We start from the raw sequence: 24,130 nt of genomic DNA, 5'->3' as shown, positions 1-24,130 counted from the left end.
AGCCATCCGAGGATGCGTGGAGGTCAGGAGCTGAGCTCTGAGCGGAGCTGGGGGCCCGGCCAGTTGATCTTCCCATTCAGGCCGGCGGCACCGCGTGTTTGGTAGGGACTGTTAATCATTACTCACCGGTCGGGAACTGGCCCGAACCGAGGCCGAGGGCCGAGCCTCGCAGAACACACGCTTCTGGGAGGTGGCTCCGCCCCCCGCCCCCAGGGGGGCTGGGGAGCGCGCGGGCGGCGCGGTTTGGGCCTGTGGGCGAGCCGTCGCCCCGCCCCGCCCGCGGATTGGCTCCGGCGTGGCGCTGCGAGGACTCGGGCGCGCGCGCGTGGAGCCCGGGCCCCTGACGTCACGGCGCACGCTCCGCCGGCTGCTCGCCCGTTGGCCCGCGTCGGGCCGGGTCGCCCCGCCCCTCGGCGGACCGGCCTCCGCTGAGGCCCGCCCGCTGACCCGTCTTGGAGGCCGCGGATTGGCCCATAGCGGGACCCGTCGGTCGCGCTGCTGTTCTGGGAAGGAGAGAAAATGGCGGCCGAGCCTAACAAGACCGAGATCCAGACGTTTTTTAAGAGGCTTCGCGCAATTCCGACCAACAAGGTGCGAGACAGGGAGGCGTGCGGGGCCCGGGGGGCGCCGAGAGGGTCTCTCCCGGCTCCCCTGGCGTCTGAGGGACGGGGAGGGGCCGGCGCGGGCTTCTCTTCCTGGGTTGTCAGCGCCCGGCCTCGACTCGAGGCCCCTGACCGTTCGCTCATCTCCTTCTCTGCCCAGGCCTGCTTCGACTGTGGCGCTAAGAATCCGAGTTGGGCCAGCATCACGTACGGTGTTTTTCTGTGCATTGACTGCTCCGGGGTGCATCGCTCCCTGGGCGTCCATCTCAGCTTCATCAGGTGGGGTCTCCTCGCGGCCGGCCGGGACTGAGTGCTCAGCAGGGGAGAGTGAGCTGCCAGGACTTGGACCGCGCTGAGTTTGGTGTTCGCCAGACTCTCACGCGAGGGAACCGCCGGTGTGGGCCTCTTGTTACACTGGCGGTTCGTCTCCGTGTCTGGCTCAGAACTCTTTCCTGGTTCAGGGGGAAGAGTTACCTGCGTTGATCTAGTTGGTGATACGCTGGAGCGAGACTCTGGTTGTCCTCAAGAGGAACGCTGAGTCCAACCTTCCATTTCCTTTCGCATCTGGAAAATAATTAGTACCCTTTTGACTAAATGAGGGTAGAGCAGAGTTCTCCCGGACAGGGTAGAGTGGAGGAAATGGGGTGGTGGCTGGTGAATGTTTTTGGGTGCCTACTGCAACCCGGGGCCAAATGACAGGTGTGGGTCACTCAGGGAAGCGTCTCCTGGAACCTGCTGGTAGGTGACACACAGCCCTTGCACACAGGTCCACAGAGTTGGATTCCACCTGGAGCTGGTTCCAGCTGAGGTGTATGCAGGTCGGCGGGAATGCCAATGCGGTAAAGCTCCTTCTTACCATCTTTCTGCCCCCATTCTTCTGTCTGGGTACTGACTTCTCAGTGACTTCTTGGAGGCCCTGTTTCTCTGTTCAGAGGGTTCTCTAGTCTATGGCAGCTCTGTACGCTGTTCTCTAAACTTGGACATTGGTCACTGTTCTTCTTAAAGGGGCTTTGGATTCGAACTAACCGGGACAGACATTCTTGGGGAGAGGCCAATGGCGCTGGGGTCTCCACGGTCGACTGGGTTTTGGCCTGGAGGGACGATGGGCAGAGTGGGTGTATCATGCTGTTCTCAGGCAGAGTCGAGTGAGGGTTAGGCTTCGGACATTCATCCTAGTGGGTGCATGCTGTGTTATTTTGCGGGAGTTTCTGAGGAACTTTGTGAAAAGCTGCTGGTGTCAGTAGTGTGCATCACCCTCTTCGAGTAATAACAGGGCTGTTGCGTGTGTGTGTGTGTGGGGGGGGGCGCCTCGTTTGCTCTGGGAAAATCTGTAGCATGTTCTCGCTTCTTTGCTCACCAGACAGCCTTCTTCCGCCAACATGGATGCACAGCCAATGATGCTAACACCAAGTATAACAGTCGAGCTGCCCAGATGTACCGAGAGAAGATCCGGCAGCTGGGCAGCGCGGCCCTGGCTCGGCATGGCACTGATGTGAGTGCCTGTTCCCTGGGGCTGGCGTCGGGGTGGCGGGAGTGGGCATGTTCAGAGTCCTGTGTTTCAGTGGTGCCTTCTCCTTTCTAGCTTTGGACAGACAGTGTGAGTACTGCTCCCAGTCACTCCCCAGAGAAGAAGGAGTCCGATTTCTTCTTGGAACACACTCAAGTGAGTGCCCACAGGAATGTTTCCCACAGTTGTTCCTGACAGGTGGTTTACTGACTGAGGCCAAGGCCCACAGTCACAGGCATGGATCCTGTTTGCCTTGGTGTGATATTCCCTATGGGGAATGTGTGGGGCCCACTGCTGGGTAAAGCCGGCTTTTTCCTCCTTCCATGAACAGGGGTGCAGTATGGCCCTCCTTATGAACAGAACCCTATAAACTGGGGAGTTACGGAGGATGAGAAGATTCTTGAAGGCTCAAGAGATACCAGGAACCCAAATAACTTTTGCTGGATTCTTCCCCTATGAGAAAGGATTTCCTCCCAAGCAACCCACTCCCAGAGGTTTTCCTCTGTTGGTGCTGGGTGCTCAAGTCAGACTCTCTGTTTGGATCCCTGCTCTGCTTAGCCTTTCTAGTGTGGGGTAAGATACTTAACGTGTTAAAACCTCAGTCTCTAAAGATGGAGAACTATTTACATCATAGGTTTGTTGTGATAGTTAAAACGTATTTATACGTGAAAAGCCCTTAGATTTGTACCTGGCACGTGATGAGTGCCTTTGTTTGTTGTTATTCAATTAGGGGAATGGGTTCTGGGTGTAAGTATCGAAGAGGTGGTGATGGCTGTAGTTTCATCTTGCTTTCTTCCATTGTGCTTAGTCGCTCAGTTGTGTCCAACTCTTTGCGACCCCATGGACTGTAGCCCATCAGGCTCCTCTCTCCATGGGGATTCTCCAGGCAAGAATACTGGCTTGGGCTGCCATGTCCTCCTCTGGGGATCTTCCCAACCCAGGGATCACACCCAGGTCTCCTACGTTGCAGGCGGATTCTTTAATGTCTGGGCCTCTGGGGAAGCCCTCCATAGTGAATAGCAACTATAATTTTACTTGCTAACCTCCAATCTCCTTTCCTCATGGGCTTGGAGTAGGGCCTTGTACCCCCAAGGTACTTGGCGCTCTTTACCAGCAGGAATGGCTCATTGAGGCTTCTGTCATCTGGTTCTTTCAGCCCCCTGCCTGGAATGCACCAGTCACCGACCTGTCAGAGACCCAGCAGCCAGCCCCATCTGCAGAGAGCAGTGGCCTGGCACGTGAGTTCAGCCCATGTTCCAGCCATGTACCCTGGTCTTGGCAAAGGGCTTGGGGCAGCGGAGTGGGACACCTGACCAAGGGAATGGAAACGAGGAGTCTCCTTTATCTCTGGGTGGGCTGGGAGTCACTTAAGTCCTCTGGGGAAAGTGGTAGGAATTCCTTTTCTATTTGGTGGCCTCAGAAAGCTGAGGAAAGCTGCTGAAGAAAGCTGAGCTTCTGCTCTTACCTCGTCACTTTTTAAGGGTAGCTCATTGGAAGTTTTGAGTGTCACACCTAATTCCCACCATTGCATCCACAGAGCCGGAGCATGGCCCCAACATGGACCTGCTTGGCACCTCACCCAAAGCCTCTCTGGGTCAGTATACCAGCTGGCAGGAGTGGGGTGCCTTGGGAGAGGGTGGGCCGCGGGGGTTCTTTTCAGATATGCTGCTGCCTGTGTGGACTGAGGTCCCAGAAGACTGAACTTCTAGTCTCTGGAGTGGGGCCTGAGATTGAAGCTGTGGCCTCAACGTTGACCAAAGGGACTTCAGAGCAGGCCCTTGGCGGCTGGTGTCCCAGGCCTGGGGTCTGCTTCAGAGTGGGCCTGGGTCTGGCCAGTATGAGGCTGGACACCTAGACCTGGGGGCTGACGCAGGATCGGCCTGTCTGGTCCATTTCATGATACAGGGAGATAGCTCTGAGCTGTTAATGGCTAGAGGTGACGTTGTCCTTTCTCAGCCAGTTCCTCGCCTTTTGGCTCTTTTCTGTTCTTCTTGATGTCCTTCAGATTTAATTCAGGGTGAACAGTCCATTTGCTGCCCTGGTTGGTTTTGTTGACCTTTAGGGGTTGGGACCGGAAACCAGCAGAGTGACCATCACGACCCTGTGAGAAGGCTGGTGTGGCCTGGTCTGGAGTGAGGCTCCGTAGAGGCCTCTGGGCTTGGGAGCTGTATGGAGGCTCTGGGGTAGGGCCTGCTGTTAGCCACGAATCTGTTTCTCTCCAGAGTCCATGTATCTGTCACCTAAAGGGGTTCTTCCTGCCAGAGGTAACCGCCCGCTGCTTCTGGAGCCCCTTGCATGCCGGAGGCTGTGTGTGGCGCCGCCCCGGCCTGGCAGTCTTTGTGTTGGGTCAGGGCCTTTGTCTCTGGTGCTTCAGGTCTGGGTTCTTACGTCCATGTGCTGGGAGTCAGTAACCGCCCCTAACCGTGTCCGTCTTGGCTTGGACGTCCTGACACCATTGGTTGGAGCTGGTGGTGGCAGCTCTCCGTTTTTCTGCCTGAAGCTGTTCTTCATAGAAGTTCTTGCCACGAAGCTGCATGGTGTGGACCGAGCTGCCGCCTCCGAAGTCCCTTTGTCTCTGCTCATGCCCCACCCTCTTCCTCACACAGAACCGAAAACCTCCCTCATTGGCAAGAAGAAGCCAGCAGCAGCGAAGAAGGGGGTAGGTGGGGAGAGGCAGTATGGCAGGGTGGTTAGGGGCTGGGGTCAGACCCGGCCACTTTGGTAGATGACTGTGACTTTGGTAAAGGTGCACAGCTTCTCTGCAGCTCAGCTATGAAAGGGCTGTCAAGAGCGAGACTGTGTGCCTCGGTGCTTGGCTCATCCTGGGCCTGGCAGCATTGGGCCTCCGCTGGGGTTGTGTGGGCCGCCTCGTGCCTGCCTCCAGGCAGAGCCCCTCTTCTGCCTCTCTACCATGTGGATGGGCTCCTGTTTTTGTTTTTTTTTTTAATAAACACTTTAAGAAGGAGCCCTTTCCTTAGGGGTGTCCCCTCCATGCCAGGGAGGGGAGGAGGGGACAGAGGACTTTGTGGTTGGCAAAGCTCTCATCACATGATTCTCCTCCCAGCTGGGTGCCAAGAAGGGCCTAGGGGCCCAGAAGGTGAGCAGCCAGAGTTTCAGCGAGATTGAGCGGCAGGCCCAGGTGGCAGAGAAGCTCCGTGAGCAGCAGGTGGCTGATGCCAAGAAGCAGGCCGAGGAGTCCATGTGTGTGTCTGCCAGAGAGGCCCCAGCTTACGTGGGGTTGGGCGGGCAGGCAGGACAGGTCAGAATGTGTGCTGAACTCTGGCATGTTCGTTCCCTCGAAGGGTTGCCTCCATGCGTCTGGCCTACCAGGAGCTCCAGATTGACCGTAAGAAGGAGGAGAAGAAGCTACAGAACCTGGAAGGAAAGAAGCGAGAGCAGGCCGAGAGGTTGGGCATGGGACTGGTGTCCCGAAGGTGAGGCTCAGCTTTGGGGTGCAGCAGGGAAATGCCATTGTTCTCCCGGGAACCCCTGGAGGTTCTTCCTAGTATTCTCAGCTTAGTCTTCCTCTGAGGCTGAATAGATGGCCTTGCTTTTACTGTCTTCAAGCGCCTAGTATAGTGCTTGGCACGTAGTAGGTTTGTGCTCGCCAAGTATTTGTTGAACGAGTCAAAACAGGATCAGGTGCTCTTTCGAACGTCCGAGAGACCAGGGTCGTGTTTCTTGATGAGGGCGATAACAGCTCTTAGGATGGCAGGACAGTTCTTTCTTTCTGAGGGTCTTCCCAGGAATCACAGGGCTTTGAGTATTCTGGCCCCTGTCCTCTAAAGGCCATTAGTGCTGACAGCTCCTGTAACACCTGGAAGTACTCCCAGACTCTCAGGTGCCCTGGTTGGGTGGTGCCCTTCCTGTGTCAGGACCACTGGATTTAGGTTGCTGTGGTTTTCTTAAACAAAAACAAGAGCTGCTCACCAGTTCTCTTAGGTGTTTTGTCTGCTTTACACTGAGAGTGTTTGGAGATTTCAGTAATACGAGATTTTTTTCTTAAAAATCGGCATATCTGGCAGGGCCAGAGTGAGAAACCCTGGCTCCAGTGAGCTTGTGCCAAGTGGCGGCTGCTCCTTTCCACAGGGTGTGAGCTTCACCAGTGGCTTTATTTACTTAAACACAACAGTCCTACGTGGGAGGTACTCTTATCCCTTTTTACAAATGAGAAAATTGAGACTCAGAGCAGTTAAGCAATTTGCCTGAAGCCCAAAGTACTAGTAATTGGTCCAACTAGATTTTGAACCTAGAACTCTTTCATACTTAGCATTTGGAGCCATTATACTGTGCTCCTCAGGTGAAAGAGAAAGCTGGTGTCTCTGCTCCATCGCCCAGGCTGCAGCGAGGCGGATCCAGTCACTCCCTGTCAGTCCGTGCCCTGCTAGTGTGACCCACAGCTGATCAGGGAGACACAGTTTTACTCCAGATTGCGTCTCTTTCTCGTCCCTGTTTTGGTCTCAGGAGTTACTGGGTTAAAGGTTATACTTAATTTTTTTTATTTTTTGTGTGCAGTAGAATCTTATTTAAACGTAGCCTACCCTGTTTAAAACTCTGTAGCAAAATAGTCACTCCGTGGAGTTCTGCCAGCCAAAAGCTGTACATCTTAATGAATTTATTTAAATGAAACTAGTCCTTAAACTGCCTCTGTGGAGTTGTCACACAGCAGGGAAGAGAGGTGTCACGAGTCGGCGCTGCCTGCCGAATTCACTGCCTCTTCCCCCTAGGAAACCACATGGCAGATTCAGGCCTTAGTGCGTAAGGCTGGACTCTCTACTTTGAAATGCTTTGTTCTCTAAAACAACAAAAAAAGGATGGGTTAAGTAAGAACTCATCCTGTGATGCCATTAGACTCATTCCCCTGGTTCTGGGGCATTTTCCATCTTTTCGTTTGTGTCCCTGACGGTGAAGGATGTAGCTCATGGTATAGCAGGCGGAGGACAGAAAGCGCTCTTGTTTGGTGCATAGTATCACTGAGATTAGGCAGACGGTCATTGGTCAGGGAAACCCTATTTCGAGAAGACGAGCTGATACGTTGACGGGAGGTGCGCTCCAGTTCAGCACAGGCTCTAGCACTCCCTGCGGGGCCTCGCCCAGCCCCAGGCGCAGGGAGGGGAAGGCTCTGGGTGGTGCTCAGTGAGGGAGAAGCAGGTTTCTACTCGCGGCTGGGCGCCTTCTGTGCGGCGACACGGATGCCCACCCCTGCTCTCCTGCCCCGGCCCCACTTGTCTCTGCAGCTCCGTCTCGCACTCGGTGCTGTCTGAGATGCAGGTGATCGAGCAGGAAACCCCAGTGAGTGCCAAGTCCTCCCGCTCGCAGCTGGACTTATTTGACGACGTTGGCACCTTCGCCTCTGGGCCTCCAAAGTAAGGCTGTTGTTGAGGTGCAGACTTGGCTGCTGTGCTCCCCACTCAGGTTCTCTGAGCCCCTCTACTGTCTCCCTAGGTACAAGGACAACCCCTTCTCCTTGGGGGAGAGTTTCGGTTCCCGCTGGGATACGGACACTGCCTGGGGTATGGACAGGATGGAGGAGAAGGAGCCGGAAGTGACCGTTTCCAGCATCCGGCCCGTTTCAGAAAGGTGGAGGCCTGTTCCCTAGGACGCCCCGTGCTGGTGGCCGCGCTCTGCAGCTGCCCTGCCGGTGTGCTGGCCACTGCGCACGCGGCTCCCGAGCCCTTCAGGAGTGTCCAGTGTTAATGGAGGAACTGAGTTTTTAACTTGATTTAAATAAATTTGGATAGCCGCTAGTGGCTGCCAGACTGGAGAGTGCAGGAGCCAGGCCTGGGTTTGAGCAGTGCTCCTGTCTCAGGAGGCTGAACTAGCCTGCTGTGCTTGAGGTCCTTTTCTGCCAGGGGAGCCTGATTTTATGCTTCGGTTCCCGACCTCCCGATGATGATGTGTCTCTGGCCCTCATCTGGGAATTTTTAAAAAGTATATTCCATGTCGACCTGGGTAATGCTTAACTGATAAATATCTGAAAATAACCCATTAGTAAAATGGGGACATAACTAATAACTTCACAGGGCCGCCTTAGGGTTAAATGAAACTGACAACACAGCAAGCTCAGTGTGTGTGTGCCAGGGTCAGGCGGCAGTGACCTTACGCCTTTTCAGCCAGACTGAGGTGCTTTTGAGAGTAAAAGGGTGGTACTAATAATCACACCAAGAAAGGAGGTATAAACCCAGGCAGCCTGAGAATTGGATCATCCTCATGGTTTGGGGCGGAAGCCTTGGCCCCTCCAACCCGTTTCCATGCTGCCTAGCGAAGGGAACAGAGGTTCTCTGTGTCGTGGCCTCAGTGTGGAGAGAGGGCCCGGTCTAGAGCTGCAGTCAGGCGGGACTGTGGGGAGCGCCCCCGGGGGGGCCTCGGGTAGTCATAGGGTCGCAGCGCTCCAGGGACACTTCCCTGGAGGCAGTGGGAGAGTCAGAGCCATTGTCCCATATCCACCCCTCAGAGTCACCAACCGGAGGGAAGTGGAGAGCCGGAGCTCGGGCCTGGAGTCGAGTGAAGCACGTCAGAAATTTGCAGGAGCTAAAGCCATCTCCTCCGACATGTTCTTCGGGCGGGAGGTGGATACTGAGGTGAGGTGGTCCACCCTGAGCCTGGAGGCAGCAGGCAGAAGTGGACTGTCTGCCCTGCTATTTGGGCTTTGGCACTTGGGTGGCTTGGCCCACGAGAATCCTAGGGTCAGCGGTGCAGAGAGCTACAGACCTCACCTTTTCCCCGCCACAGTATGAAGCCAGGTCCCGGCTCCAGCAGCTCTCGGGCAGCAGCGCCATCAGCTCGTCAGACCTCTTCGGGGACGTGGATGGAGCTCATGGAGCAGGTGGGCCCGGGGCGGAGTAGGCCCCAGGAGGGCCTGCCAACCGAGCGGGAGGGCCCTGTGGGCTGGGAAGGGCTTCCTGCAGGCGCTGGGTCACCCCCTCCCTTCGCTTACAGGCAGCGTGTCCCTGGGGAATGTGCTGCCCACGGCTGACATCGCCCAGTTTAAGCAGGGCGTCAAGTCTGTGGCCGGGAAGATGGCCGTGCTGGCCAATGGCGTGATGAACTCTTTGCAGGTGAGTCTGGACCGCATGGCCTGGGGTGGGAGGAGACTGGAGGGTAGTGCTGAGAAGGCGGCTTTCTCCACCACGTCCAGAGTCAGCCCCGGGGTGGCCCTCAGCCCAAGAGGGCGCCTCTTCTCTCCCTGGAGGACAGCTTCCTCCCTCTGAGCTGGGCCCAGGGCTGGGCCTCTCCCTGAGATGGTGTCGTGTCTACACTGATCTCCCCCACACTGCTCCTCTGTGCTGTCTCTCCTCCCTCTCCAGCTTCTGTGAGATCAGGCAGGGTGGGCCCCTGGGGGTCTGACCACACCCCGTTCCTGGGCCACAGTAAATAGGAGACAGTCTCTGCACGGGTGAGATGGGCGCTTGATTCCCTCACTCACCCCTCCCCGCAGCCCCCCAGCCCTTGGGGTGTGTTGGGGAAGGGTGTGCTCGCTGGGAAGCTGCTGCAGGTCAGAGACTCTGACTTGGGTTTTTTTTTTCATCATCCCCAGGATCGCTACGGTTCCTACTGACCCAGGCTCCGTGTCTCAGACTTTGGGTGGTGGCAGTAGCAGAAACCTCACGATTCCTCAGCCTGGGATGCTTGCCTTGTGGAAGCTAGGGAGGCGTTGTTACTTTATGCCTGTGGTGTGAGTGGGGTGGCCTGCGAGGAGCTCCGGTGAGGGAGGGGCAGTGCCGGCCCCTGACCTCTGCCTGGAGATTGGGCCCTTTGTTCCCCTCCCCATACACACTGACCTCTGCCTGGAGATCGGGCCCTTCGTTCCCCTCCCCACACACCCCACCCTGTGTGCTCCGTGCTTCTGTTCCTGCCCCCCACGCTGCTGCTCACTTGGCCTGCCACCCTGGGGGTGAGGGGAGGGCATTCCCTCAGGATGGCTTATTCTGGGTTCAGGCCTTCCCCGAGGAGGGAGAGTAAAAAGTGGAAGGCTGTTTTGCCGGCTCTAGGATCCTTCCAGGTGGTCCCGGGGGTTGGCTCCTGGCTCTGGAAGCGGCAGGAGGTCTGGAGAGTTCTGCTGTAGATCAGCCTCCAGGGTGGGAGGCTGTGGATGTGCTGCTGCTCCTGTGGTCTCTTCCGGCACCAGGAGAGGGCAGGGGAGGGGAAGGACCCTCTGTCTAAGACTTGCGAAGGGCTAGAAGCTTGATCCGGTACCTAAAGCTTCCATTTGGGATCAGACTAGAGGCCTGAGTGATCTTCTCCTGTCTCGCTGACCCTTTCTACAGCGGTTGCTCGGAGGACTTCTCCTCCCGGGTGTGAGGGAGTCCTCCCGGGTGTGTGGGAGTCCTCCCGGGTGTGTGGGAGTCCTCCCGGGTGTGAGGGAGTCCTCCTCCTGGGTGTGAGGGAGTCCTCCTCCCGGGTGTGAGGGAGTCCTCCCATGCCATCCGTGGTGGACCGCGGTCCCTCGGAAACTCTGCCCCTTCTTCCCTTGCTTGGTGGCCATGGTGTCTGCTCTGCCCGGGGCTCTGCTCTGGATGCCGTGAACGTAGTGCTGGCCGAGGAGGCAGAGGATGCGTGGGATGGAAGCAGGCTCCTGGGCTCGGCTTTTCTCCTCTGCACCATCTTGGCCTCAGGACCCTGGGCAGCACCCCCCACGGAGAGCTCGTGGCACCTGCGGGGCGGCAGGTCTTGGCCCTGGGCCACACACTGTGCCATCCTTGGTGCCACCTGCCCCTGCTGCTGGCAGCCCGGGTCCCCCCACCGTGACGGGGGCTGGGCTCCCAAGCGCTGCAGACCGCTGTTCCCAGCACCCCTCCCCAAAGGGACGTGACTTTCTTTCTGGACTGTATTGAAACAAAGTGGTGTCGAATAAAGCCCCGACGGGGCCCTGGGTCTCTGCTGGTTTGAGTGGAGGAGTGTCCTCTCGGGATCCTGCCTCCCTGCCCCATGCAGGCCCCTGGCCTCACTCTCTGGGCTCCCACTGATACAGGCAGGGCGTTGGTGCCGAAGCGGGGGGCACTGTCTGCAGGGCCTCCAGCTTGTCTCTCCTCTGATAGCCAAAGGCCCCTGGCTCCTTGGCCCTGTGCTGCCGCGAGCTCCGGTGCGGCCTCCACCTCAGCACCCTGTTGCACGCGGGGGAAAGAGGTGGCGTTAGTTGGTCCTTCGTGGCACCCTGAGAGCTGTGCGCGGGCGGGCAGCCTCTGCAGCCCTGCCACTGGCCCAGCAGTAGGCTTGGCTGGGGGCGGGTGTCTCGGGTGGGTGGGGGAGAGAGCGAGAGTGTGTGTCAGTGTGTGTGTGTGTCAGTGTGTGTGTGTGTGTGTGTGTGTCTGTCTGTCTGTCTGTCTCAGGGGCGTTAGGAAAAAAAACCTGAATGGAGCCCTAGGCAGGTGTGTGCATGTGTGCGTGTGAACCCGTGGCCTGGCAGCTCCCCCGGCTGGGACTCCTGGAACAGCTCTGCCACCGTCGGCCGACAGTTGTAAGCCACTGGTCTGGGAGGTGGGCGATGAGAACGGATGGGTGGAGGCAGCCACAGGGCTCTAAGGCAGCGATGTCCTAAGTGCGGAGTCATCAGAAGTTTTGGAATCCTCGGGAGGTGCTCATAAAGAGATTTCTCTGCCCTGCCCCCGGGCTGGAGGGGTGTGGTCGTGGGCCGGAGGGGTGTGGTCGTGGGCCTTGTACACAAGCCCCCCGGGGTGACTGAGGCAGCCAGGGGCTTTGAGTGGCTCCCAGTCAGCTGGAGGGTGCAGATCCCTAAGAGCTCACCATGTGGCCTGGAACGGCTGGGCCCTGGCCTGGCAGAGCTGTGGGAGCCAGTCCTGTAACTCTCCAGGGGGTGTGGGTCTGGGCAGGGATGAGCCAAGAAAAATGTGGGTGTCTGGCAGCTGCAGAGAAGGAAGCCTGATCTGCTTGGGTCCTGGGGTGGTTTTATTTCCTGGAAGTTGCAGACCACCCGTCTTACTGTCCAGCTTTGGCTGGAAGCTGGTGCTCCTCCGCCTGTCTTGTTCACAGCTGCATCCCTACTGGCCTAACCCTGAGCAGGTGCTTAGAAAATGTTTAATGAATTTGTGATGGCAACCCCTTGTGGCCAGTCTCTCAAGTTATAGGCACCTGACCTTGAACCATCTGAGTTTGTTCCTGAAAGCTCTGTCCAGCTGTGGCCACCTTTCCCATGAAAGGCAGAGCTCATGTGCAGCTGGTGAGTCCCTCTTTGCTCATGATCTGAGGCAGGTCTCCAGGTCAAGTGGTCCTGTGTCCCCCAACTTCCCAGTCCTGCCAGAAAAAGCTGGAACTTGGCACCAAATTCTCAAACACCCCTTCCCTTCACCCCTGTCTCATGGCTTTAGACTCACCACTTACCAGACACAAGGGACTTTATTTGTTTCACATATTTAACTATTAGACACAGAGGAGACTTGAAGCGGTTTCTGAAATTTCTTTTTGCCCACCCTCCATCTTACGGCTAGTGGCTAGTCCTCCAGAAGAAGGCTACCATGGCTGTATCCTAATACCCGCATCACTGGGTGTCACCCTTGACCATGCAAGGCACTGCATGGTTCTGGGATTGCTGTGAGGAGATGGGGATGGTCAGCAAAAGGGTAAAACCCAGTCACCCTTCCCGTGGCCTCAGCTCAGTCCACCGTCAGCTTGGGGCCTGGTGAAAGGCAGGCTGACGGGAGAAAGTCGGCTGTTAACTTTCTAGGGTCACTGTAGCTTGGCTGCTCATCAGCACCTCTCTGGCGGGTCTCTGGGCTAGGGTTGTCACTTGGCCTTCTCACCAGTGGAGGGCAGCTTGGCACAGGGAGTGGGAGGAGAGATGCCTGGGGTTCTGGGGGTGGGGAGGTGAGCGGGTGGGGAGCTGGGAACTGGACCCAGGGCTGGGTTCTGTGCTGTAGACAGGACCCTTCAGATTCGTCAAGTCTCGGACTCATCTGTCTCTTCAGTGGAGCCATCGCTCTCTCCATCCACTTTGCGAGCATGATGGAGGGGTCTCCAGGGGGAGCCAACCCGGGGAGGGGTCCGGGGAGGCAGGTAGCTGGCCTCTGGACCGGCAGTGACCGAGGTGACCAGGCCTGGGATCTGTGCCAGCCTGAAGAAGGGGAGATGCCCAGAGGGAGCGAGGTGCCTCTTGTCCAGAGACCAGTACCCCTTCACTCACTCTGCGTGTGAGACCACGGGCTTCTGCCTCAGGCTTCTGCCAGCCCCCCAACCCTTCCCTGACAGACGGACAAGTGATGTGTGGCCCATGTCGGGCTCTGATCTGACTGAGGTCTCGTGCCCACAAGGGGGCAGCATCTTCCCACCCAACACTTACAGCCGCTCCAGTTCCTCGTCCATGGCTGGGTCGTGCATCAGGTCCCCTTTGTCGGGTAAGGCTCCTAGGGAATAATTGGGGGCACAGAACTTAACCTGAGGGTCCTCCACCCAGGCTTCAGCCAGACATCCCCCTGTAGTGGCTGCCTCTGTGCCCCTCCTCGTCATGTCTGCCTACATTGTTGACCCTGGGAGAGCTGATCTAGATTCAGGGAACAGAGGTTTAAGAGATCTTCTCTGGGGGCAGTAAGCCCTAGGTGCTGCTGGAGAAATTTAGTGAACCCCCTTCCTACCTTCCCCGATCATAACTACGAGACAGCCCCAAAACTCAAGGTCACTGCACAAAGAGAATGATCTCCTTCCAAGACTAGATGGGATGTTGTGAGGTGGTGCTAGTGGTAAAGAACCCGCCCGCCAGTGCAGGAGACGAGACAGACACGGGTTCCATCTCTGGGTTAGCAAGATCCCCTGGAGAAGGAAATGGTAACCCACTCCAGTGTTCTTGCCTGGAGAATCCCTTGAACTGAGGAGCCTGGTGAGCTACAGTCCATGGGGCCGCAGATAGTCAGACATGGCTGAAGGGACTTAGCACTCATGCATGAGCTGGTGCTGAGGGTTTAGTCCTTTCCTGGGGCTCCAGGTACTGTGCTGAGAAGGAGCCAGAGACACAGGACAGGGCCAAGGCCCCAAAGGCCAGAAGTTACCTAGTTTTGTGCCTCTAGATCAGGGGGATCCCACTTTGGGGACAGAATGGTCAAACATGCTGTCTCAGCTCCTCCCGGGAGGGTCCCAGGGCGAGAAGGGAAGGCGGGGTCAGGATGAGACCCAGCTCTCCTCCCTTGGCCACGAGCCGCCAGGAGGGGCGCTATCCCTTCTCTGACAGATCACTGCAGGTTTCCTCGGCTACAAACCCAGGGCAGTCATTCTCGGGATATCGGGAAAGGTGACAGGAGGGGTCCGGGGTGCTCCCTGGGGCTGTTAACAGTGGGAGTGAAGGTAGAGCTGGAGTCTGGAGATAGATTCTTACCAGCAAACGAGAAAAGAGCCGCACTCCTGGCCAGAAGCTAGTGAACAGCACTGGTCCCCAGAAATCCTCAATCTTAAAATTGTCCATCTGGTTCTACGGTTCCTGACCTTTTCAGATGATGCTTCCTGGCCCCTTTGGTGTTAGTGGTGATCACGCTGTGTTTGATGGAGCCCTCGTGTGCGTGTGTGTGTGTGTGTGTTGCCTTGAGGACTAAGGGAACAGGACAGCCTCCCTCCACAGCTGGCTGCACCTGGGGTAGCTCAAGTCTCTCTTTCAAACACGGGAGACGCAGGTGAGGACAGAGACCCTGTGCTGCTTTCCGTCTCCCACTGGCCCAGCACTGCAGGGGATGTGAGCGGCATTGCTGGTCGGGTAACTAAGGTCCACGTTCCACAACTACTGAAGGCCACTGGCCCTAGAGCTGGCATGCCGCAGCAGGAGAAGCCACCGCCAAGGGAAGCCCGTGTGCCGAAACTAGAGAGGAGCCCCGGCTTCCCAAGTAGAGAAAGACTGCACACAGCGACAAAGACCCAGTATAGCCAAAAAATAAACAGTTTAAAAAAACAGCGGGCGGATGTGCTCTTTCTTGTTTAAAAAATAGGAAGAACCCTCTCAAGCTCTGTGGGTGGTGATGTCAGCCTGGTGGCCCCTCCCCGGGAGGGCAGCACATGCGGGAGGGGGCGGGAGAAGGCGGACCAGTGAGGATGAAACGATGGACAGGAAAAACTGGGGCGGAGCCGGCCTCCATCCACCACCGCCCTTTTTTCCCCACTCCCTGTCAGACTAGTAAGAATTTTTTTTTTCCAGATGGGAAAAAAAGGTCTCCCAAGACACACCTTTGCCCTGCTTACAAATAGGGTTCAGGCCTCTTTGAAATATAAGCTCCGGAGCCACTTATTAAATAGCCTGTGTCTGCCCAGCCTGCAGGCCAGTGCCCACAGCAGAGCCGGGGACCCTATGCGGTGGGGGGTGCTGAGCATGCCTCTGCCCTGGGGAGGCTGCTTCATGTCGGGGCAGGACCCAGGTTGGGGAGGCCATCTGTAAGCACGGGAGTGGGAGAGGCCTCAGAGTCCAACCCTGAGAAGTCAAGGCAGACCTGGCAAATCTGCGTCCCCTGTGGGAACTCTGTCCACCAATACTCTGGCTCCTACGTGGCCTTCTGCTGTCAGGGCGGAGGTGGCCGGCTCCGGCTTACCTAGGGCTTGGTTGATCCCGTGATGCTTTGAGAGGGCCACGAGGAAGCCGTAGAAGGTCAGTCTCTGAACGTTGCTGAGGACCTCTTTGACCAGCGCCGGGGGTGGGCAGCTAGAGGGGACAACACAGATTCAAACACTAGTTAAGTCTGACGCCATCTTCTCATCCAGACCTTCAGGCTTAGGAGGTTGTGTTCTGCCGCTAAGTCGGGTCCAACTCTTTGGGACCCCGTGGACTGTAGCCCGCCAGGCTCCTCTGTCCATGGGATTCTCCAAGCAGGAATACGGGAGTGGGTTGCCATTTCCTTCTCCAGGGGGATCTTCCCGACCTGGGGATCGAACCTGCATCTTTTGCATCTCCTGCCTTGGCAGGCAGATTCTTTACCACTAGTACCACCTGGGAAGCCCTTAGGAGGGTGAAAACCAAGGAACCTGCCTGCCCTGGGAACCCTAAGGCCCTGGGGAGCCTGGCAGAACTCTTGGAGCAAGGCCTTGACTGTGGACAGAAAGGCTGGCATGTTCACCAACTGGTGCTTCACTGGCAGGGGTGGGGGATGGGGAAAGGGCGCTGGGCGATGCCTCCTCTCGGAGGAGACACAAGCTGGCTGCTCTGTCCCCAAGGGGACTTTGTGCTACACAGGACAGCTACCCTCTTTTTCTGGAGGGTGAATTCTGCGCACGGTGGGTATTTTTCTCCTTCTCTCTGAAAAGTCAAGACCAATCTATCTCCTGGCAAGAAGGGGCCCAAGCTGGTCATTAACAGCTGGTCTTGCCCAAATGGAAGCAATCTGGCCCCCGTGAGCCACCTGGGAAGCCTGTCAATCATCAGCCTGGACTGATGGGGGGCAAATGGCGGCTGATTCACATTCAATATGATGACCGTCAAGGGCCTCGGAACCCTGGGCTGTCAGAAGAGCCTGCTGGGGGTCCGAGCCGGTGCCCGCGCCCGCGGCCCCGGGGGCTGGGGTGGGTTCTCACCTGTACTTGTGCCGGTCACACAGGTTCTCCAGGCACTGGTAGAACAGCGAGGCCTCCACGCCCTCTGGTGTGCCCGCCTCGCCCGTGGAAGGCCGGTGGCGGTGCTGCCCACTGGATGACGTGGGCACGATCACCGTGTTGGGGTTCTTGCCCGACAGCAGGTCCTGATAGATGGCGGCCACGCTCTCCAGGAACTCTGCGTACAGGGTGGAGGGGCGCGGGTCAGGTGGGAGGGCACCCTGGATCCCCTCACCATGCGCCCCTTCTCTCTTCAGGTCAGCTCATCTCCCAGCAAGTCCTCAATGCACAGCATCCAGGGAGCAGGGGCCCTCATGGCCCACGCTCAGGAGAGATGACACGTGTCTCAGCGCGAACGTCCCCTCCTCTGGCAGTTCTTCCTAGACCAGGTGAGACCCCGTGACATACTTTCAGGCAACCCGGACTCCTCTGGGTGCTTATCCAGTGAGGGCATCTGTGTGTGACTGGTTCGCTTTGTCTCCTTGCTCGGATGGCAGATCTTGTCCCCAGGCCTGAATCGTGCCGTGTCCACCTTCCCCACCCCCAGCACCCAGCAGAGTGCCTGGTGCATAGAAAATCCAATAAATACTTTTGAAAAACGTAAAAGGTGAACAGGCACACATTCCTCCTGGCAAACCTCTCTTGTGAGGCCACCTGCCTCTGTGACTAAGGGAAGCAGGTTGGAGATACCCATGCAGGAAAGCTTAGGAACTGCTGATTTATTAAACAGCTGAACTAGTTTTCAGGTGTTAGTCCCCGAGCCCTCGTCAGTGAGCCAGGACTTACGGCCCACCTCCCCACGGCTGCCTTTTCTGGGGGGCGCTGTGAGGAGAGAGCCCGGACACATGGTGAGGGGAACAGGGTCTCCACACACGGCTGCTCCTTCTCCAGGGCCCAAGAGCTTCAGAGAAATGGGAAATGGACGCCGGGAGCTGCTGAGAGCAGGAGGCGAGACCCCAGACTGCGGCCCCTGCCTGACCGGGCCCTGGGGCCGCCCTCAAGAGGACACGAAGCGGCACCTGAGTGAGGCTGCGGCCGGCCAGGGCCAGCCGCTGGCGGAAGGCCACGGGCAGGCTCCAAGGACAGCCAGCCCTGTTTACTGGAAGAGCCTGTTTGAAACAAGTTTGCTGATGGACACAGTCAGCAGTTTCAGGGCCCAGCATTCCATCGGACGCTGCCATGTGTGAGCCGGTGTGTGCTGGCATCCAGTCAGCCATCTTTATTCCACCTGGGATTTCGGGGTGCAGCTGGTGCTTGCTGGGCAGCAGGGGGGCGAGGGGGAAGTGTGAGAGAGGACTGGCGTGTGCTGATGAGCTGTGTGCTCACAGGGCTGCGTCGGGCCCAGGGAGAGACCTCCGACCCCGCTGACGCGGCACGGGCCCTCTGGTCCGCCCGGCAGCCCGGCGCGTTGGCAGCTCCCCTCTGTCCGCTTCTCCCTTAAAAGGGCCACCTGCCCCTCAGGGCTGCGGTGAGGACGAAGGTGCCTAGCGCTGGGCCCGGCCCGCAGCACGTCTTCGCTAACGGGAAACGCCGCGGGCACCGCCCCGCAGCAGCGTGTGCCGGTGTGGTGTGACCGTGGCTGTCACTTAAACTGATGTGTGTCCCCCCGCTGGCGGGAAGCACCGTGGCTTTCCGTGTCGTGAGGAGGCTGAGTGGGTCGGCCCTGCGGGCCGAGTCTTGTGACCACCGGCGAGAACGGCACATCCTGCGGGGAAGCCCGCCATGAAGGGAGGCGGCGCAGAAAGTGCGGGCCAGAGACGCAGGCGGAGGGGCCACAGGGCGGACGGGAGTGGGGGACTGTAGTCCCACAGGAGCCGCGGGGGCCCGGAAGACTCTCACCTGAGTAGTAAAACTGGATCTGGAAGGCAAAAAGGAAATCTGAGAAAGACATCAAGCAGTCCATGGCATCGTCCATGAGCACAATCCTGAGGGGCAGAGAGAAAGAGAATATGAGAGAGAGTGGGTGCGTGTGTGCGCGTGCGTGTGTGTGATGGAGGGGTGTTGGAGTGAGCCGTTCTTGGGGCTCCAGTCCCCCTTGGGACAGCAAGGAGAGATGGCTCCCCCAGACAAGCTCCTCCCTGTCACCGCACTTCTCTGTTAACTGGGCTATGCCACCAAACTGAACTGGCGTGGGGGGTCAGGCTCCCACTTCAGTCTCTGTGGCACCAGCAAGTGGATGGAACATGGGCTGGTGGGGGGGCGGGGGTGGCAAGGAGGGGGTGCAATTGTAATGCAGCCAAGATTTCTTTTCATATCCTTCAGCAGTAAATCCTTTCATCCTGCGGCAAGGACCATTTAGTTCAGAATAAATACAGCTGATCGGCAAAGGCAAAAAGAACAGCCAAGAGCTTTAAAGAGTCTTGGCAAGTGGCCCCGAGATTTAATAGGCGACCGAGGGCCAGACGGGCCATAGGCACCTCCATCCTGGGGCATGGGCGGCACAGAGGGCCGGGGATACATCCTGGGGCCTGCCCTTGAGGGGGTCCAGTGACGCCAGGCGGCCGCTGCTCCTCCACGCTGTCCATGCGCACAGGGTGGCCCCCTCCCCGCTTCTCGCAGGAAGAATATCCCGTGACCACTAGAGGGAGCGGACCAAAGCCCCCTTCATACTCTGCTCAGGCCCTAGCTGGAGAGAGGACAGGAAGAGATGGAAATGAGCACTTGCCGGGCTCCATCCTTATGCCAAACTCATCTACTGACGGGCAGCTGGGCTTCCAATCTGTTTCTTTTCTCTTTTTTTCCAGCCATGAGACATGTGGGAATCTTAGTTCCCTGACCAGGGATCGAACCTGTGCCCTCCTGTAGTGGACGTGCAAAGTCCTAACCACCAGACCGTCAGGGAGTTCCCACCTCCCTGCCCAATCTGTTTCTGACTGGGCCCTATCTTTCCTTAAACAAACAAACAAAAAACCCCAAGAAACCAACTTATTTTGCTCCTTCATGGGTTTTTTGAATTCTCTCTCCACCTCACTGGGTCAGAGTCCCCAGACTGGCGACTGGATCAGCTCCAGAGACTGCAGGCATTTTTTGCCTCTGGGGAAGGGGTTTTAGAGAGACTATGATGTGGACAGCGCCCCTGGGAGTGTGCAAGGCCTGGCTTCAGGTCTCCCCGAAGAGAGAGATGGTTCCTACATCTAGTCTCCAGGTGTAATAACGATAACAATAGAAATAGGCAGGATTTACTGAGTCCTTACTTCATGGCAGGCACCGTACAAGGTATTTGGATGGACCTGTGGTGGTTTAGTCGCTAAGTCATATTTGACTCTTTGAGACCCCATGGACAGTAGCCCTCCAGGCTCCTCTATCCATGGGATTCTCCAGGCAAGAATACTGGAGTGGGTTGCCATTTCCTTCTCCAAGGGATCGTCCCAAACCAGGAATCAAACTGGGTCTCCTGCATTGCAGGCAGATTCTTTACCAACTGAGCTACGAGGGAAGCCCTGAGTTACAAGGTATTTAACTTACGTTAATTAAATTTTGAGAGTCCCTTGAACAGCAGGGAGATCAAACCAGTCATCTCTAAAGGAAATCAACCCTGAATATTCATTGGAAGGACTGATGCTGAAGCTACAGTCCTTTGGCCACCTGATGCAAAGAGCTGACTCATTGGAAAAGACCCAGATGCTGGGAGAGATTGAAGGCGGGAGGAGAAGGGGGCGACAGAGGATGAGATGGTTGGATGGCATTATTGACTCAATGGACATGGGTTTGGGTGGATTCCAGGAGTTGGTGATGGACAGGGAGGCCTGGTGTTCTACAGTCTATGGAGTCATAAAGAGTTGGACATGACTGAACGACTGAACGATTACAACAATTAAATTTTACCCACAACAATCCTATGAGACAGGTGTTGTGATTATTCCATTTTACAGGTGAAGAGACTAAGTCTCAGAGAAGTCAGCTTAATAAGGTTGTACAGCTGGTAAATTTACTACATTACTCACATGTCATGGGCTTGCTTCCTACTAGGTCTCACCACCTCTTTTAAAATAAAGATACAGGATATAAACGGAGGAGCCTGGCAGGCTACAGTCCATGGGGTCATAGAGTTGGACACAGACTGAGCAACTTCACTTTCTTTCTTTCACAGGATACAATCACCTGCATTTTATTTCTTAGTTTATTATCTGCCTAACTTATCTTTTTTTCTTCTCACCTATACCTTAGGGCCTTAATTGTTTCTCATGTACCTCTTGGGGAAGAAAAAAGCTGCCTCCTCTACCAGAAGACCCTGATGTTGGGAAAGATTGAAGGCGGGAGGAGAAGGGGATGACAGAGGATGAGATGGTTGGATGGCATCACCAACTCAATGAACATGAGTTTGAGTAAATTCCGGGAGCTGGTGGTGGACAGGGAGGCCTGGCATGCTGCAGTCCATAGGGTCACAAAGAGTTGGACACGACTGAGCGACTGAACTGAACTGAACTTCCAGAATTCAACATTAAAATTACCTCTAGGAAAAAAAAAAAAAAATTCAAGGCCAGAGTGGGAACAAGCAATGCTGCTAATGGCCACAAGAGGGCGCCCTAGTCTTTCTGGCAGAGGCTCCTGGGACGAAGAGCTGAGACTTAGGCCTAGTTAGCTGTTGTTTGGTCACCCGGTCGAGTCTGACTCTTTACGACCCCATGGACTGCAGCAGGCCAGGCCTCGCTGTCCCTCACCATTTCCTGGGGTTTGCCCAAGTTCATGTCCATTGCGTCGGTGATGCCAAGTATTTACCTCTTTTCTTATAACCTGAGCAGAATGGGCAGGCAAAAGGGATGAGAGAGGGCACAAAGCCCAGACTTTAATATCTGGATGGGGACAGAGGGGCGAGAGAGGTAGACAGAGGGTGGGGAGAGGGGGCTGGGGTAGCAGAGGCACCCCAAACTGCAGAGGGAGAGTGCATTTTTCCAGAGTCCCAGGGAGAACCTCAATGTCCTCCCTTCCCCGGCCCACAGCGGAGGGACAGGCCCCCCGAGGAGAGAAGGCAGTGCTGGCTCCTTCCTGCCCCAATTCCCGGGACAGCCAAGAACCAGAATGGCCTGAAGTTAATTGCTAGGGAAGAGTGCTGGGCTGAGAACATCCCCAAGCAGGAAACCACGAAGGGGAACCAAAGCCTTTGAAGATGTTACTTGGCTCCTCTTGTTTATCATCAACCTGGGACCTGGTGCTCCTGTTTATAGCAGTTACCTCCCTTTACTATTTCTCTCTCTCTCTCTTCTTGGCCATGCTACGGGCATGCAGAACTTCCCCAACCGGGGATCGAACCCGTGCCCTCCACAGTGGAAGCTCGGAATCTTAACCCCTGGGCCATCAGAGAAGTCTGACTATTTCTCTCTTCACCTATTTATTTACTTATTTTATACAGACGGTCCCCAACAGGTCATCATCACACCGATGATGGTGTGAAAGCAAGAAGAACTTTGAATTTTTGACTTTGAATTTTGACCTTTCCCTGGCCTAGCAATGCAAGGTACGTACTCTCCTGTGATGCTGGGCAGGGGCAGCTCCTAGTCGGCTGTGCAGTCACAAGGGTGGGACATGGACAACCATTCTATTTTCATTTTGAGTACTGTGTTCAGTCAATTACATGTGAGATTCAACACTTTATGAAAAAACAGGCTTTGGGTTAGATGATGTTGTCCAACTGTGGGCTGAGGACACAGCTGAGGTAGGGCTGGGCTAAGATATGATCTCTGGTAGGTCGGGTGTAGTCAGTGCATTTTTGACTTGATATTTTTAACTTACAGTAGATTTTATCAGGACATAACCCCCTTGCAAGTCAAGGAAGAGCTGTATTGCAATGTAACTCCAATACCATAGGACTTACCCTTTCAGAATGCACAAGGCGGTGCGTTCACAAAGCTGCACAGTCACCAGCCCCATCTAATTCCAGAAGCGGTCATTCTTGCTGAACAGCCTGCTCCCGGCCACGCCAGGGCTGCCAGGCCAACTGCCGTAAGCATCTCCCCTTCTCAGCCACAGCCAGGACTGTCAGCTGCAGAGGGCCCGCCCTTCCAGCCCCAGAGCTGGCCACCGCTGTCAGCAGCCAGTCTTGACTGTGACGCCAGCTCCCTCTTTTGAGGTGGGCAGCTGGGGAAGAGAGAGGGCACAGGCCTCGGAGGTGTCAGGGTGAAGCAGGGCAAGCCCGGCGTGCACTCTGCTTTGACCCCTGCTTCTCGGGGGGCTGACGCGTGGATGGGGCTAGTTGGAGGAGGCAGGCGGTGCAGGGGCTTTCTCTCTGGGGACAGGTAGCTGGATCCCTGGCAGCACGTGCACGTAGGACTGAAGTGTTTTCCTGACTGCAAGCAGTGGGCCTGGCTGCCAGAGAAGCCAGTTGGGTCTCAGCTGTCACTGACAGCCATGCTCCTCTGCTCAGCCAGAAGCCTGGGAGTCCTCCTGACATCCAGGAAATGCCCTCTCTTGCCCGCCACATATCAACCAATCACCTGGTCCAATCAGTCCTGTTCCAGACATTTCTCTAGAATCTGTCTACTCTTTTCCACTTCCAAGGCCCCCACTGATGCCCACGTCCACCTCCTCTTCCAGGACAACGGGACGACCTTCTACCTGGTTTCCGGTAACACTTTTGCCTCCTTCTAATTGGGTAACCATACTGTGGTCAGAAAGAGTTTTGGTTTTTTTTTTAATTAAATTTATTTATTTTTAAATGAAGGATAATGGCTTTACAATATTGTGTTGGTTTCTGCCAAACATCAACATGAATCAGCCATAAGTTCAGTTCAGCCACTCAGTTGTGTCTGACACTTTGCGACCCCATGGACTGCAGCACACCAGGCTTCCCTGTCCATCACCAACTCCTGGAGCTTACTCAAACTCATGTCCAGCGCGACGGTGATGCCATCCAACCACCTCATCCTCTGTTGTCCCCTTCTCCTCCCGACTTCAACCTTTTCCAGCATCAGAGTCTTTTCCAATGAGTCAGTTCTTCACATCAGGTGGTCAAAGTATTGGAGTTTCAGCTTCAGCATCAGTCCTTCCAATGGATATTCGGGACTGATTTCCTTTAGGATGGACTGGTCGGATCTCCTTGCAGTCCAAGGGACTCTCAAGAGTCTTCTTCAACACCACAGTTAGGTTTACCTATGTTCTCTCCTTCTTGAACTTTCCTCCTACCTCCTTCCCCATCCCACCCCTCTAGGTTGTCATAGAGCCCGGGTTTGAGTTTCCTGAATCATACAGCAAATTCCCATTGGCTATTGGGCTTCCCTTGTGGCTCAGCTGGTAAAGAATCCACCTGTAATGCGGGAGACCTGGGTTTGATCCCTGGGTTTGATCCCTGGGTTGGGAAGATCCCCTGGAGAAGGGAAAGGCTACTCACTCCAGTATTCTGGCCTGGAGAACTCCATGGATCATATAGTCCACGGGGTCGCAAAGAGTCGGACATGGCTGAGCGCCTTTCACTTTCACTTTTCATCTGTTTACATATGGTAGTATATATGCTTCCATGCTACTCTCTCCATTCATCTCACCCTCTCCTTCCTCCCAGAAAGACCTTTTTAAAAATGCG

The 24,130-nt window shown here is 56.2% G+C and overlaps 2 protein-coding genes across 4 annotated transcripts in view; one reads left to right on the top strand and one right to left on the bottom strand.

Annotated features, from left to right (window-relative positions):
• Positions 1–440: 440 nt before the first annotated feature.
• Positions 441–10,989, top strand: ARFGAP2 (ARF GTPase activating protein 2). Of its 2 annotated transcripts, XM_019974813.2 has the most exons (17): positions 441–591; positions 763–881; positions 1,369–1,441; positions 1,963–2,094; positions 2,185–2,265; positions 3,266–3,347; positions 3,647–3,703; positions 4,332–4,373; positions 4,716–4,768; positions 5,174–5,310; positions 5,412–5,543; positions 7,347–7,475; positions 7,555–7,689; positions 8,564–8,690; positions 8,842–8,935; positions 9,049–9,167; positions 9,647–10,989. In XM_019974813.2, the coding sequence occupies exons 1-17, from the start codon at positions 520–522 to the stop codon at positions 9,665–9,667; spliced, it is 1,605 nt and encodes a 534-aa protein (XP_019830372.1). In that variant the 5' UTR covers positions 441–519; the 3' UTR covers positions 9,668–10,989. The 2 variants fall into 2 exon arrangements, with proteins under 2 accessions (XP_019830372.1, XP_019830373.1); XM_019974814.2 differs by lacking the exon at positions 4,332–4,373.
• CSTPP1 (centriolar satellite-associated tubulin polyglutamylase complex regulator 1) overlaps positions 10,923–24,130 on the bottom strand; it is a 209,210-nt gene continuing 196,002 nt past the window's right edge. Inside the window, exons 5-9 of one of the 2 annotated variants that reach the window (XM_019974819.1) lie at positions 18,457–18,542; positions 16,600–16,795; positions 15,624–15,733; positions 13,403–13,466; positions 10,923–11,213 (exon numbers count right to left, since the gene is read on the bottom strand). In XM_019974819.1, coding sequence (XP_019830378.1) covers positions 11,054–11,213; positions 13,403–13,466; positions 15,624–15,733; positions 16,600–16,795; positions 18,457–18,542 — 616 coding nt within the window. In that variant the 3' untranslated portion in view covers positions 10,923–11,053. Of the gene's footprint in view, positions 11,214–12,443; positions 13,178–13,402; positions 13,467–15,623; positions 15,734–16,599; positions 16,796–18,456; positions 18,543–24,130 lie in introns of those variants that run through there. The other variant, XM_019974818.1, reaches the window with a different exon arrangement.

The sequence above is a fragment of the Bos indicus genome, chromosome 15 (assembly GCF_029378745.1).
Source record: "Bos indicus isolate NIAB-ARS_2022 breed Sahiwal x Tharparkar chromosome 15, NIAB-ARS_B.indTharparkar_mat_pri_1.0, whole genome shotgun sequence".
In the NCBI taxonomy this organism is placed as follows: domain Eukaryota; kingdom Metazoa; phylum Chordata; class Mammalia; order Artiodactyla; family Bovidae; genus Bos; species Bos indicus.
This window is presented reverse-complemented; position numbering and strand designations above follow the sequence as displayed.